We start from the raw sequence: 16,242 nt of genomic DNA on the forward strand, positions 1-16,242 counted from the left end.
CAACGAATTGACGCATGGTGGAGGGAATGGCAATTGAATCTCAATGTAGACAAGTGTAATGTGCTGCGAATACATAGAAAGAAAGATCCTTTGTCAATTAGCTACAATATAGCAGGTCAGCAACTGGATGTGGTTAATTCCATAAATTATCTGGGAGTAGGCATTAGGAGTGATTTAAAATGGAGTGATCATATAAAGTTGATCGTTGGTAAAGCAGATGCCAGACTGAGATTCATTGGAAGAATCCTAAGGAAATGCAATCTGAAAACAGAGGAAGTAGGTTACAGTACACTTGTTCGCCCACTGCTTGAATATTGCTCACCAGTGTGGGATCCGTACCAGATGGGGTGATAGAAGAGATAGAAAAGATCCAATGGAGAGCAGCGTGCTTTGTTACAGGATCATTTAGTAATTGCGAAAGCATTATGGAAATGATAGATAAACTCCAGTGGAAGACTCTGCAGGAGAGACACTCAGCAGCTCGATATGGACTTTTGTTGAAGTTTCGAGAACATACCTTCAACGAGGAGTCAAACAGTATATTGCTCCCTCATATGTATATCTCGAGAAGAGACCATCAGGATAAAATCAGAGAGATTAGAGCCCACACAGAGGCATACTGGCAATCTTTCTTTCCACGAACTATACGAGACTGGAATAGAAGGAAGAACCGATAGAGGTACTCAAAGTACCCTCTGCCACACACCGTCAGGTGGCTTGCGGAGTATGGATGTAGATGTAGATGTAGATCACCCAGTGAAACCCTCCTTCCACGAGAGCTGTTTGCCAGGAGGAGATCTGATGGAGGTGGAGTATTCCCTACATCACTGCAGCAGCCATCAGAGGTTGCCCCCAGTCCTCATCAGTCTCCAACCACCAGCGTCGGGCAGAGCATCGGCGTACAACCAACTCCAGTGTCACCTACGATGTCCCAATGAAGAGCACCCAAGTATATCATCTGGCAAAGGTCCCTCTAGCCACTTATCCCTTGACTCAGTGACTTCTGATGTGCCATACCTGTGATTCATTTATAGCCATTGGTAGATCATCTTCAAGTACTCATCGCTTTGTAGCTGGATGTAATCTCATTTTCTATAAACTGTTGAGGTATTGTACATATCACAGCATCAGTTACATCTTAACATTTATTGGTAAGTATATTCACTTAATAATGAGCTTGGTTAAAATATCTCATATTGAATAATAATCAGGAGTAAGCACATCCATGGATTTATGAACAACTTAGACAGTGGCACTGGTCTGACTTAGTCAGCACAAATATATGACACTCAATACATAATGCTGACAAAGTGAAGCATTCCTGCACATCCCAAAAACCTTTGATATTAACATGCTGATTTTTTATACATAGATTTCTGTCGAATGTGTGTTAGCTCATCTCCAACTAACTTGACAAATGGACTCACAACTATTTATAAACATACATCGGAATAATTACCAAACTTTAATTACATTTTAGTTTATAATAATAATGTCTGAAATAACTCCAATGATATTACAAAGAAACAAGTAATAAATTGTCTCACCTGTACGATGGATTACTGAAAAAACTGAGAAGTGTACTGGACTACTTAGTTAACCCACTATACACCACCACTGGGATTTACTAATTTTTATGCAATATTTTTATGTTATAATTTTATCGATTTTGTTAATTTCTTAATTTAAGCCTTATTTTGTAAACCAAAAGTGTTTTTCAGTTCAGCAAATTCAGGACAACATAATTATTGTACCATTTGTCAAAATTAGACACTCTTAAATGCCAAAATATAAAAATATTGTCTGTGAGGTAGAAATTACAAATACAAATATCTCTTTAAATAGTAAGTTTTTGTAAACTCTGAAGAGCTTACTGAAAAGAGAGTCTTTGTCTGGCACACAGTTTTAATCTGCCAGGAAGTTTCATGTCAGTGCACACTCCACTACAGAGTAAAAATCTCATTCTGGAAGTTTATGGCGGGCTTTTTATTATTTTCCATTACGTGACAAGCCATCAACTATTTTCTCACTGAGATTCTTAGTCCTATGTGTTCTGTGGGAATATAATATGTGTAATAATTCTTCAAATAATTTGGTTTTTCCTTAAAGTAACTATATTTCTGCTGTTGAATATTATGGAGGTACTCATTGAACTATAATGTTTCATAAATGAGTCATGGAACAGGGGATTCATCATTTTACTAGACTATAAAATGTTTATCAATTACATAACGAGAAGAAAAGAAAGAAACTACGTTTTTAAGGTGCAGCATTGTAGCAAGTGGGTCCACCCCCCCCCCCCCCCCCCAAACCCCAGCCCCTCCCTTCGTCCTCTCCATCTCCACCCTCCATCATGCTACATTCTTTCATTAGCCCCCCCCTTCCACCCACCCCCATAGTAGGTAACTGGATAATTCAATATAAAAAAGCCATAAAATACATTAACCACAAGCACTATATATAAAATGCATCTGAAAATTACTATACACGTAGTTTTTATAGAACATGAAATTTTCGTGGTGGAAACAAAATTATTACTTCTGAATGATACATCCATTGAGATTTCCAACTTCTAGTCATTACATGTATCACATTTTAATACAAAAAATTATGGAATGAGCTGATCATCTTTCTACAACACGAAATACAAATTTTCAAAATACCAGAATATACAGTTACATAAAGAAATTAAAATGGTTCAATCTTCTTAGCAGTGTACATTAATTCTTACTTCTGAGCAAAGAAATTTCTACATTTTTCAAACATTTAGTAATGTAATTGTTTTTCCTTTCGCTTTTTGGAATGTCCTTCTTACATACAGTTAAATTAATTAACTTCAGTGCCCAACAGGCATGATATATGCTGAGATGACAAAAGTCATGGGATAGCAATATGCACATATACAGATGGCAGTAGTACCATGTACACATGGTGAAAAAGGGTAATGCATTGGCGGAGCTGTCAGCTGTACTCAAGTGACTCATGTGAAAAGGTTTCTGATGTGATTATGGCTGCATAACGGGAATCAACGGACTTGGAAAGTGGAATGTTAATTGGAGCTAGATGTATATGTTATACCATTTCAGAAATCATGGGAGATCCAATATTCTGAGATCCACAGTGTCAAGGATGTAGTGAGAACACCAAATTTCAGGCATTACCTCTCACCAAGGATAATGCAGTGGCCAACGGCCATCACTTGACTGACAGCAGCAGAATTTGTGAAAAGTTGTCAGTGCTAACAGACAAAGAACATTGTGTGAAATAACCACAGAAATCAATGAGGTACATAAGATAAATGTGTCTGTTGCAACAGTGTGGCGAAATTTAGCATTAATGGGCTGTGGTAGCAGACAACTCATGTGAGTGCCTTTTCTACCAGCACTACATCACCTGCAGCACCTATCCTGGGCTCCTGACCATATAGGTTGGATCCTAGATGGCTGTAAAATTGTGGCCTGGTCAAACAAGTCCCAATTTCAATTGGTAAGAGCTGATGGCAGGGTTTGAGTGTGTTGCCAACCCCACAAAGATTAGGACCCAAGTCAACAAGGCACTGCACTTGCTGCTGGTGGCTTCATAGTGGTGGGTGCTGTGTTTGGAAGGAATGGACTGGGTCCTCTGGTCCAAATGAACCCAACATTGACTGGTGACCATTTGCAGCCATTCATGGAATTCATGTTCCGAAACAGCAATGGAATTTTTATGGATGATAATGCACCGTGTCAATGGGCTGCAATTGCTTATGGATATTCTGGAAAATTTGAGCAAGTGATTTGGCCACCCAGATCACCTGCCATGAAACCCAGTGAATATTTATGGGACATAATTGAGAGGTCAGTTTATGCACAAAATCCTGCACCGGCAACACTTCCGCAGTTATGAACAGCTGTAGAGGCCACATGAGTCAATATTCCTGGAGGGGCTTCCAACAACATGTTGAGTCCATGTCAAATAGACTTGCTGCACTACACCAGCGAAAAGGAGGTCTGACACTATGTTTGAAGGTATCCCACAATTTTTGTCACCTAATTGTACAAATAGTAAATATCCACTAATTTTCACACATTGTACATGTCTTCTGCAGTCAACAAGTTTTGGCCTGGCATGGCTCCTATTACTCAGAGTCCATAGTTGTTATATGTCACTGGAATTCATTGTTCTTACTGCATATCATGAAAGGGAAACATACAACTTACATTAGTATGTACATATGTATGTTGAGTCCATGCCAAATAGACTTGCTGCACTAAACCAGCCAAAAGGAGGTCTGACACTATATTAGAAGGTATCCCACGATTTTTGTCATCTAATTGTACAAGTAGTAAATATCCACTAATTTTCACACATTGTACATGTCTTCTGCAGTCAACAAGTTTTGGCTTGGCATGGCCAGAGTCCATAGTTGTTATATGTCACTGGAATTCATTGTTCTTACTGCATATCATAAAAGGGAAACATACAACTTACATTAGTATGTACATATGTATTTTTGACTGTCATGACAATCATAACCTTTTGTATGATAGTTTCTCATATTACATTATATTCAAGTAAATAGCGTTTCATGAAGTCCGCTTATGAATATTCTGGAGAATTTGAGCAAATGATTTGGCCACCCAGATCACCTGCCATGAAACCCAGTGAATATTTATGGAACATAATTGAGAAGTCAGTTTATGCACAAAATCCTGCACCGGCAACACTTCCGCAGTTATGGACGGCTATAGAGGCCACATGAGTCAATATTCCTGGAGGGGCTTCCAACATGTTGAGTCCACGTCAAATAGACTTGCTGCACTACACCAGCCAAAAGGAGGTCTGACACTATGTTAGAAGGTATCTAACCTAATGAAATGGAAGTCATAACTGTATAGCTAAACTTGATATAAAAAAAGCAAGTAATCATTTGTTTCATGTAATCAGCTTGTTACCAAAAGGATCAATGTCACAATGTCAATTTTTGTTCAGTCACACCACTTTCTTTACAAGTAATTTCAAAATAATTGCTCAACCAGGAAAATACTCCAAGATATCACAAAATTACATGTATAATACAATGCAATTCAAGCTGCAAAGTTACTGTGTTCATAGTATTTCATTATTTTGAAAGCAATGCCTATTCTTAATAATGTCAATTGAGGCACACATCAAATATATTCACTAGGAAAAAATATTCTGAAAAGAAAACTTTACATTACACGGAGCTCAAACACATTCTTCTTCAAATCAGGTCTTTATAAATGTTACTAATTTTAATCATAGTCCTTCTGCTTTAGTCTGTCTACAGTTTTTCTTTCTTATGTCACACGGCTATTTGCATTGTTAATACACTTATGACATATTTATAACTTCCTTCTTATATATGTTTATTTTTCTCAAATTACTAGAGGCCTGCCACAAGGCCACAGAGGATAGTATATTCATAGCTTTTACATTATTTACATGTTTTTACCACTTTCCTTTGAGACATGTCATTGATCATCATTACATATTGTACTTTTGCTGAGTTGATCTTCCTATGTTACTTTAATTTCTCAGTTACATAAATTTATGTTCTTACACCTTCTGATTATTCACTGGCAAGGTCACTAACCAATCCCTGACACTGAAAAATATCACATTATTTCCTGATATGAGCCATCTACTACTTTATTAACTCTCATATAACACTTCCCATTTTAGTAGAGAATTGTCTTGCCATGATACATCAAAATTCATAACACTTTTTTCATCTCCCTGACACAGTCAAAACAACTTCAGCAAAACATATTTTCACACACTCTCAATACTTTTTACCAAGACAACATATCTAAAATCATGTCCTTCCAACACTTAGTTTCTTAAATACAGTTTTACAGTATTTCAATATATTATTCATGTGCTCTATTACAAAATGAAATGTGCAAGAATAACACTTCATTACGTTTGCATATAAAGTTTGAAACATAACATAAATTGAGTTGTTTCCTCGTAATATACTAGTCAGGTATACTAGTAGAAGTAGATCGTCATTCAGGAAAGGCAGGAAACCCACAGCCATCTTGAGGCTCATTGTTTGCCAAAACACATACAAAGAATACAAGCCCTCTGGAGGCTTTTAAGCACTGATTTATATTTTAACCCCTGGTTCCCAGTCTAGTTTTACATAACTGAGTGAAGTTCCACATTTACTATCAAGTCAATTTAAATTACAGAACATCCCCACCACAGGTATTTGAAAATAGCATTCGCCGCATTGCAAACACTATTCTGTTAAACACTTTATTATATGAAAATTACTTTATTCACATAGGTTACTTTGTTGATTATTTTAAAAATCTTAGATATGTCTACTATCACTAATTTTGTCATTAATGTATTTGCTTTGGCAAAGCTTACTTCTCCAACCGTTTCACTCCACAGTTGCTTACATTCTGTCTCAGTTGCACTTACATTGTTTTCAACTAATTGCAAATCTTTAATTTATTGCCCCTTTCGAATATCTAACCCTCCAACCTGACATACATGGTTTGACTTTTGTTGAGCATTGTCCTGAAGCATAATGTGTGCTTGAAAATTCTTTGGATGTCTCAGTGTGTCACTGATCAAATATCTGTGCTTTTCACACAATTGTTAATCCTGGTATGGGAAACTTAAGTATAGATTGCATGCATATTTTCTTGGACATCTATACCAAACAAATCAAAAACACCCATGCCAAAAACATTTGGACAAAGTATGAGTGAACTAGCAAGAATGGCACCAATGTAGTCATACTTTTATATTTTGCTTGTGAAGTGCATGTCCTGAGACTGGAATATTTTCACCATTGTATGCTGTGAAATGCAGACATGATTTCTGGAGCTTGGGGTGTCCCAACAGCATATATGTATTCTGATTAGTTAATGTAACTGAAGCATCAGTATCTTAACTGGGATGGTACAGTTTGATTGCAAATTTATAAAGATATGAACAGTTTGTGATTATTCCTCTGAATATGGTTGTTAGTTCTGACTTTCAAAAGACTGTCTTTGTCTGATTTATGAGTGACGGGCTGTTTTGCTGTTCATCTATTTGAGGAGAGCTGATTGAATGAGCAAAGTTTTTCACTGTGCTTGTAGCTTTGCCATTGTAGTGCTTGCATCTATGGTCCTGTGAGTATTGCCAGAGGAGTGGGTGAGAAATCAGAATGTGAGATTATATTGACTACCATCTTCTCAAATCTAGTTTCATAGGGAAGAAAATTTACTTTTACATTCTTTCGCAGGTGCATTTTCTGTTTGTGGCCTGACTTACGGCTGTGTCGGGCATTCCAAATGGCAGAAGAAACATTGTTTGCAGCGATGTGTTATGTAACACTGAACACAAGAATTTTGAGCACACAAACTTGAAGGAAAACTGGCTGGACACACTGTGTACTGCATATGCCACTGATTGTAGCTGTTGCAAACATGTGCCATGCAGGGTTCAGCCTGCTTAGAACTTTTTTTGGTCAGTTTTGCAACAACAGGCATGTTAAAGTCTAGTTCAATGAAGTTTTGCTATTACTAAGATTTGATCATTTTGAGCACTTCATTGGGATTAGGATAGCGATGCATAAAAATCTCATCTCATATTCTATTGTCAGTGAGGGTCTGAATAGTTGCATCATGAAGAATTTTGTCATGAAATGAGTCTTGAAAAGCACAGTTAAATTTACAGTTCCTAGTCATTCCCCCGAGTTCAGTGATCCATTCCTTGTAACATCGATTACTGTTATGACACATGCAAAACTGTTTGAAATGAGCAGCAGCTACTTAGATTGGGGACTAGAAAAATTCCTTGATTTTCCTAATAACTCACTCGAAGCGTAGAGTTTGGGGTTCTACTGGGGGCAGCACTTTTTGACACATTTGCACTATTTCTACTCCTACCCATGAAAAAACAAAAGAACATCATGGGTCACCTGAGATTTTGTAGGTTGAAATACGCTGCTCCAGATGAATTTTTTATTCTGTCCACTCCTCTTGTTTTACATCAAAGGAGCAGAAGGGAGGAGGCAGCATCTGGTGATCAGAATTATGTGCTTCAACTGTAGTTTGTCACTGTACATTTTGTACATCCAGCAGTTGGGTGATGCTTAAAAGTAACATTTGTATTTGTTGGCTCTGAAACTGAGTAAGTGCAGTGAGTGATGGCTCTCCAGTGGTTGCCATTTTAAGCAAAAATTAAGTACACTTTAAGACACAAGAAAGAAATTTACAATTATTTTCCCACACTGCTGAAACAGAAATATTGATTAATTTGATGATATTTGGAGTTGAGGATGTTGAATCACATCCCAAGAATCCAAACCACTATGATCTCATCCTTGTCACCAAAAACATCTGTTGTGTCCTGTATGAAGTGATTGGTTAAACCTGGAACACTCCATACATTTAATAAATGACTAAAACATCCATACATTTATTTACATTATATACAGCACAATAAAATTATACATAGCTGTAGTATCAATTGTTGTCTGTTCCACAATGTTTCAAAAATAATTCTGTATGATAGTTGAATATTAATAATGTTGTACATTGCCTGTAGTTGTATTTTTACTGCGAGTCTTCTGAGATCTGGGGACTGGAGCTTGCTGTCTGCCATCTTAAAAAGACACATTGATGGATACCTTTGCATGCAGTGAGTAGAAGAGATGAGGCATACCGCTATCTTGCAGGAGTATGGTGAGCCCTGTAAAAAGTGGGGTTCACAGTGGAGGACAGACATGTTAGACCAGAACCTTGATGACGAGTATGCCTGCCCTCATATTCACATGCAACTGACATCGGTGTGTTGAAATGATGCATCTTCTGCACAGAAGTGGACAGTATGCCATGTGTAGTTGACATAAACACTGTCCATAATGCAGATACTGTTACTGGCATGGACTTTGTGTACCGGCTAGCCTCACATGTGTTCTATTGTGGAAAGAGCTTGGGATGTTATTGGCCATGAGTGTACCTCAACATCAAGTAGACTGTTCATAGAGACATGTGCCATGTGTTTATGAACTTTATTCTGCTTGGAAATGGTACCTCGATACTGTTGCATTACAGGTAACATTTGAGGTCTCAGGATATCCATGACATACCATTGTTCCATGAGAGTTCAGTCAATCAGTACCAGCCATAATCTGCAATCATACTTGATGGCTTCCCACACCATGATGCCAGGACTAACACTGCTTTGCCCTTCCACCTCTCCTCAGGTCGCCTCCATACTTGCCGACGATATTCATCCAGGGTAGTACAGAACTGTGATTCATGACTGAACACAATGTGATGTCATTCATCAACAGTCCATGCTTCCCTGTCAAGGCACCACTGTGAACTCAGCCATTTGTGTTGTAGTTTTAATGTTAACCTATACATGGGGTCTCCTAGTCCTGTTGCTGTTAGCCTCCAGCCAGTGGTGCAGGATTACACAGGATGTTTCAGGGAGTCCATTACTTGTTCTCAAATGGCAGGTGCAGATGTGAGGAGATTACAATACTATGGCAATCCTCCCCTGTGGTGGTCAGACATGTTAGACCAGAACCTTGATGATGAGTATGCCTGCCCTCATATTCACATGCAACTGACATCGATAGACTGTCACATCTGAATGCACCGCAAATCTGGATATTCCTCTATTTGACCAGCCAGCCAAATGGAGACGAACTGTGAAGCCCCTTTCATACTCTGGCAGATGCCGATAACACCGTGTGACACAAGTATGTGCCAGCTCCGTGTTCTTCACAGTGATCACTCAACATGTGACACCATTTGTACCCATTATATAACTTACCAGGTCTGGTAACAACAGTACACGTTAACAGTACTAATGCAGTCCAGTGGCTGTGCTACCCGTCACAGAGAATGGTAACTCTAATTATTTACATATTTGCCTGCAGTGTGTATGTGTATGAAGTTACATTGTCATCTGATCATACCTTGTTGGTGTTTCACCTCTTTTGTCAGGTTGTGTATTTGATGAAAACAGAAAACAACTGAAATTAATTTTCATACCTGATGTCTGAACCCTGAAATATACAGCAGAAAAGGATTGTGTTCAGCAAATACACAACCTGGAGTGGCTGGAGTTTTAAAGAAAACAGAAATCTTACCCATATTCAGTGTGTGTTTTCTGTTTGTTCTTTATTTTTTTCCTTATTCCTACAGTCAGTCAGTGATCTTTATATTCACTGCAGATCAAAATTCTGTACAGAAATATTTCTGAAGATCAACCATTTTTATACTGACTTTCATAGAGTATTAACAGAGAAAGAAATTTTTGGTAGAATGCAAAATGTGTTTAGTTGGAAGCATGTTTTGCCATATTCTGAAAAAATCATCTTATCACTATAAAGCATTTTTAATGTAAAAATCTGTATCTAGTCAAATCAAAGAATATTTGGTGAATTGATCGAACTCTTCATGTTAAAGTTTTTTGTGAAATGTCTACACCATTTGATTGTGCAAACATAGAATATCCTGAGATAAGCTCATTTGCATTGACATAGTACATTATAAGAAAGTATACACAGCTATCAGTCTAATTTCATGCTGGGGAAGTGATTGAAATGAGAAAATTTTTTTTGTAGGTCATTAGCTAATTTACCACAAATGAGCTTACTCTGACCTTTGAAAACTACAATTTTGCAGGTTTTCACAAAACAAAACAGTGAAATCATCAGGGTAAAAATATCAGCACAAATTGATAAATAAGGTAAAATACTCCACATTTTTTGGGTAGATATGGATGATCTCACATGCTGGAAAGTTCGTAATGGTGATCTATTAAAACTGATTGTGTAGATTGTGTGGGCCAATACTTCTATAAAAATAATTATAAAAAACTAAAATATTTTGCAGTTTGTCTTTCGTTGATTTTGTTTCATATAATATTTTGTCGGTTACTGTAGGTAGAAGAAATTATTCACTGATCACAAGAAAATAATTAGGATGAAACACCACTCCACTTTAAATAATGGAAATATTACAAACTGTTAATAAAATACTTGCAGTTCATTTTTTTATGGATTATTTAAACTAACAATCCATACCTGTTTGGAAATAACAATGATGCTCATGGATATAGAAGTGGCATTCAGTATTCTCTACTGAACCTAACTTTGATTCAGAAGGAAGTACCAATATATATAAAAGTAGATTAAAGTAGTTTATTTTTAACAAATCCTTTCATGACTCATACAGATTCCTGAAGGGAAATAAGTATTCAAAGTTCATGTCTGTAAATGGTCTAAAAGTAGATTTTGACTAAACAGAAATAACTACTGTAGAAATTGCTTATTCCGTAACATTGTGTTTATCATAATTATGTTCAATGGAAAAAGGATCACTTGAACAACATTTGAGAGAAGTTAAGACCATGTGATGGACTCATCTCTGGTTGAGCAAGTGCAGCATGCAGTTAGATCCTGCTACAACTGTTCACTGCAGTGTGGCCAACAGCCTTGCCATGTTGGTAACACCAATTTCCAGCCAGCCAGTGAAGTTAAACAACGTTAGACTCAGTTAGTTCTGAGATGAGTGACCATGGATGGAAACTGAGTGCTGTTGGTTGATGGACATGCAAGTTGCTGAAGTGGTGTCCAATTGAAAGATCTGTACCATGTCAATGTGCCACATGTCATTATTATTATTATTATTATTATTATTATCAATATTACTGCAGGATGTATTCCATTAATTATAGAGACATTTCTCAAATAATAATTTGACTAACTAACAAGAACTCCGAAACAGAATCATTGCTAGTTTTGATCTGTGTAGATATTGTTAAGAATGCATAATGACCTAGTTAAAATGGTTGCATTTGCTGATGATACAACCATCTGCAAGAATGCAGCAAGTAAGTAGTATTTCATGTAAAGCTCTTTATGTTTAATGGAAAATCCAGGATGATATAATGATAATATTATGGAAAGGATATAGTGCTACTCATCACATAATGAGATGCTGAGCTGCAGACAAGCAAAACAAAAAGAATGATAAACAAGTAAGCTCTCAGCCAAAAAGCTTTCATTTGAATTAGATGACACACACATGTATGTGCAGCTGTCAGATATGGTGGTCTTGTGTGTGTGTGTGTGTGTTTTGTCTAATTCAGACAAAGACCTTTTGGCCAAAAGCTTACTTGTTTAGCCATCTTTCTGTTGTGCCTGTCTGCAACTCAGCATATCCATTATATGGTAAGTAGCAGTCTATCCTTTTCATAATATTGTTTATGTTTAATGTTTGAAGCATACAGAAGAAGAAGAAAATGAGCAGTAACATACAAACATAGACTTCTGCAGTAGGTGACAGCTTGGTTTATCTTTTTGGAGTATAATTCTCTGTCACACGGTAAAATACAATGAAACTGAAAAAGAACCAACTCTTCTACAAACTTTCAATGGTCTACTTTGTGGAATCATCACTTTAAACAAGACTAATGAATACTGACAAAAAATTTGGCATCCTTTTCTTTTTCACTGTACGTTGTGAAACATTATTATACCCAAAAGCTAGATAGGTTGTATCACTTTTCGTGTTCATTGTTCTATGAGCACAAAAGACACTTATTTGTTTTAAATGTTGTGTGCATTGTGTTATCTGGAAAATATTAGAAATGCAGTTTTGTGAGGATATTGTCAAGTTTTGTAACAACAGGTTTCTTTTTGTGTTTCAGTGGAAGCAAAGCGGGTCAAAATTTATCTACTATTAAATCTCTTCGTGTGCTGAGAGTCCTGCGTCCTCTAAAAACCATTAAGCGTGTTCCCAAACTTAAGGCTGTGTTTGACTGTGTTGTAAACTCTCTCAAGAATGTCATCAACATTCTCATCGTGTACATATTATTTCAATTCATATTTGCTGTCATTGCAGTGCAGTTGTTTAATGGAAAATTCTTCTTTTGTAATGATGAAAGCAAATTCACCAAAGATGAATGCCAGTGAGTACCTATGTTGCTATAAATATGTAACATATATTAAATTTTTAAAATAGTGTTTGGCTTTTGTAGACAAATGCTTGGCAATAACAAAAGTCAAAGATAGAGGTTCTCAGGTGTCATACTTCTGCCTCTTCTTAATATTTATATGTTCATAAAATAATTTTCTAACTTATATTTTAAAATTACAAAGCATATTTGAAAAGTACAGAGAATTACTGGGCATTAGTAGTACAGTTGTGTGATTGGGAGATGATTTATAATTTATTTTGGAAAGTTTTACACAAATGTCAGAGACCAGGCTCAGAGAATATTTTGTGTTTTTGAGAATCATCATCAGACTGATCAAAACATGCAACTTTTTAACAATTTTGCCTCTTAAGACTGATGAAGATGTGAATAATGCAGACTTTGTGAATGGTTTTTAGACATCACTTACAGACTTCCTGACCTGTGTGATCAATAAACATTCTTTGTTTTCTAGGAACTCTCTTTCATCACAAATGCATTACAGTATCTTACTTTCCATATGTCCCTGGAAACAGGTGTCAAATACATGAAGAATTACACTGTCTATCATACCTTAACATTTGTCTACTATAGACTCAAAAGTCTTCCTTGAAATCCAACGTCATGTAAATAATTCTACGGAATCAAATTTCAATTTGTGGAAAGATACATCAGCTGGGAGTGACTTGGTGTTTGACAAGTGAAAGGCCTTATATAGCACAGAAACACCACTTGTGCTACACATTCAAGAATCCTTTCTCCACTCTGGTCCTGACATTTATTGGCCAAAGGAGATCAATACTAAACCACTTTTACTATGGTCGTGTCCAAAGCAAGATTTCAGTATTTCACTTTACGTTGTGCAGTGCTTAGGACCAGTTTATGGAAGCAGTTTCACAGATAAATAGAGCCTAACAGTTAGTTAGACTTATTTCTGACAACAGGATATCATTAGAATCTTAAGCATCATGTGTATTTGGTGGCATGCACACCTGTCTTCAGTTTGAGTACCATTTTCACATAGTTTTAGAGTTGTTGGTTTGGTTGTCCAGCCTGAAGTTAGTTTGTCCCATTTCTCCATACCTGTTGCTTGTCAGCTATCCTCTTTCTTTCTGCACAACTGTCATAACTCATAACATCAACAATAAATATTTTGTGCTCATAAATATAAGCCTGTCCCTGTGATTTTTTCCCTCTACCATCCCTTGAGCTACTGTTTTGAGTGATGACATATATCCAGATATGTGTCCACTGAGTCCATCTCTTCATTTCATTATATTCTTTTGTAGGCATTCTTTCTCATTGACTCATTCTACCACATGTACAAGCCTTACTCATAAAGATCCAAATCCAGATTGGAGTCCTCAAAATCATAATCACTATTGACTTGTATTGACTGATGACTGCTAGAACACATAGTGGTGTGTGGCTCTCATGATGTACATTTAGTTGACTTATTTTAAAGTGTCTTATGTAATTGATGAAATGCTGTTCATGAAATTGAGAAATGAGGACTTAAGAACACTATATGAAAAGGAGGAAGTCCTTTTTCATAAGCATAATGTCTGACTTACTCCTCTGCACCTGTTGCTATCTTTTTCCCAACTATTCAGTTGCGTATTATTTGCTTCCAGCTGTGGAACCTTTAAAGAAACAAAAGTGTTACACTAAAATTGTAGACTGAAGAAGAGACACTTATCTCCCAAAGTTAAATTACACATTAATCATCAAAGTAGAATAAATCAAATTATATTTACATGATCAGTCAACTTAAGACTGAAGTTAATGTGTTCTGTTAAAAAGTGATTACATAGACTAATTACAGTTTTATTGTGTGCATACCTATGAATAGGCCATAAAAAGGCAGCATTTTGTAAGTGAAGTGAAGGCAACATTTGCCCACTGAATTGCTGTAGCCAGTGTTAGAAGCTTGCAAACTGTGTAGTACATACATTCCAGTGTGGCTTGATGTTCATTCTTCAGTGGTCAGCAGGCTCCAATTGAAGTTCAAGTGAAGACTGAAAATAATGTTCACATGTTATTGGTCTTTGCTGATCATTAAATTCTAGTAAGAGTCAAAACAAAAAAGTTCTGAAATTCTAATCTGAATGTGTACTCTTTTAGGATTTCATTGACTATCATGTATTTGTAAGTACAATGTCCTGATGCTTTCAAGTGACCTGTGTGGCAAAAATGATTGATAAGTTAGAGGCATAACTAACTTGGTGCACTTGAACACAAGCCAATTGAATCTTTGAGAAACTGCAGTTAGTTTTATCTATACATTAGTTATGGTTTTCTATAGACAGTGAGTGTATGTACTGATATTAAGAGAGCAAGGGACATCATGTCATACATGCAGTACTGCTGGAAGTTTCTAAGATGGAAGAGCAGATGCACTTGATTTGGTAAGCACATTTTGAGTTCTATGTGCTTCTGCATTGGACTGTGAATATGCAGAAACATGCAGATTATGTTTTAGATCATCATATTAAACAGCTGCAGGTGTCATTCTTCAAACTGACATAACACTGTCAATAAATACCATATACTGGGTGACTGTGTATTCCTTCCATTAATGAAACAAATTAGATAACATAACAAATGAGTTGGTTTGCAGTTATTTACAGCATGCAGCATTATTGTAAGTTTTTTATTACTGTTTCAGCTAATTATCATTCATAGTAGTGCTTGATACATGTCATCTCTTATTAGTGCCTGTCTGCAACATTTTTGAACTGATTGCTACAGTTTGAATAACATTTTTTGTTGTAAAAAGTTAAATTTAATTGGTTCTATCAGTATGCTGCATATCTGCAATGTTCTTTTAGTTAAAAGCAAGCAGAATGATTTGGAATTTGTAAAATTTCCTGTTTTCTCCTCTTTCTGCTTGTCCTTCTATTTATTATAGCACAATGTATGTGCAAGTGAAACAACTACTTATATTTAAAAAATTTTGGTCTACACCATTGATTATCACTGATATGTGATACCCATACATTTCTTGTTTCTGATGTTTATTCTTAACACATTTAGCAAACAATGTAAAAAACTTTTAATAAAAAAATTAAAATAGTTTATTGAGTGTTCTTCTGGGCTGTTGATCACATTGTCAGTGTATAAAATTGTCTGACATTTCAGTTACTATTGCAACTGGCCTTCCTCACAGCTTTGTGCTGGGCTGACTGCTGAGTGAGAGAAACTTCAGATCTTATGTAGTAGCGGTTGAAGCTGTTTACATAATTTGATAGGGTGCTTGAGAATAGGAGGAGGGGTGTTTGGTGTTCTTTATGG

The 16,242-nt window shown here is 36.4% G+C and overlaps 1 protein-coding gene across 1 annotated transcript in view; it reads left to right on the top strand.

Moving 5' to 3' along the window:
- Nucleotides 1–16,242, top strand: part of LOC126471040 (voltage-dependent calcium channel type A subunit alpha-1) — a 380,574-nt gene that overhangs the window by 324,448 nt on the left and 39,884 nt on the right. Inside the window, exon 20 of the mRNA XM_050099107.1 lies at nucleotides 12,682–12,942. Within this exon, the coding sequence (XP_049955064.1) occupies nucleotides 12,682–12,942 (261 nt within the window). The remainder of the gene's footprint in view (nucleotides 1–12,681; nucleotides 12,943–16,242) is intronic.

The sequence above is a fragment of the Schistocerca serialis genome, chromosome 3 (genome assembly GCF_023864345.2).
Source record: "Schistocerca serialis cubense isolate TAMUIC-IGC-003099 chromosome 3, iqSchSeri2.2, whole genome shotgun sequence".
Taxonomy (NCBI): Eukaryota; Metazoa; Arthropoda; class Insecta; order Orthoptera; family Acrididae; genus Schistocerca; species Schistocerca serialis.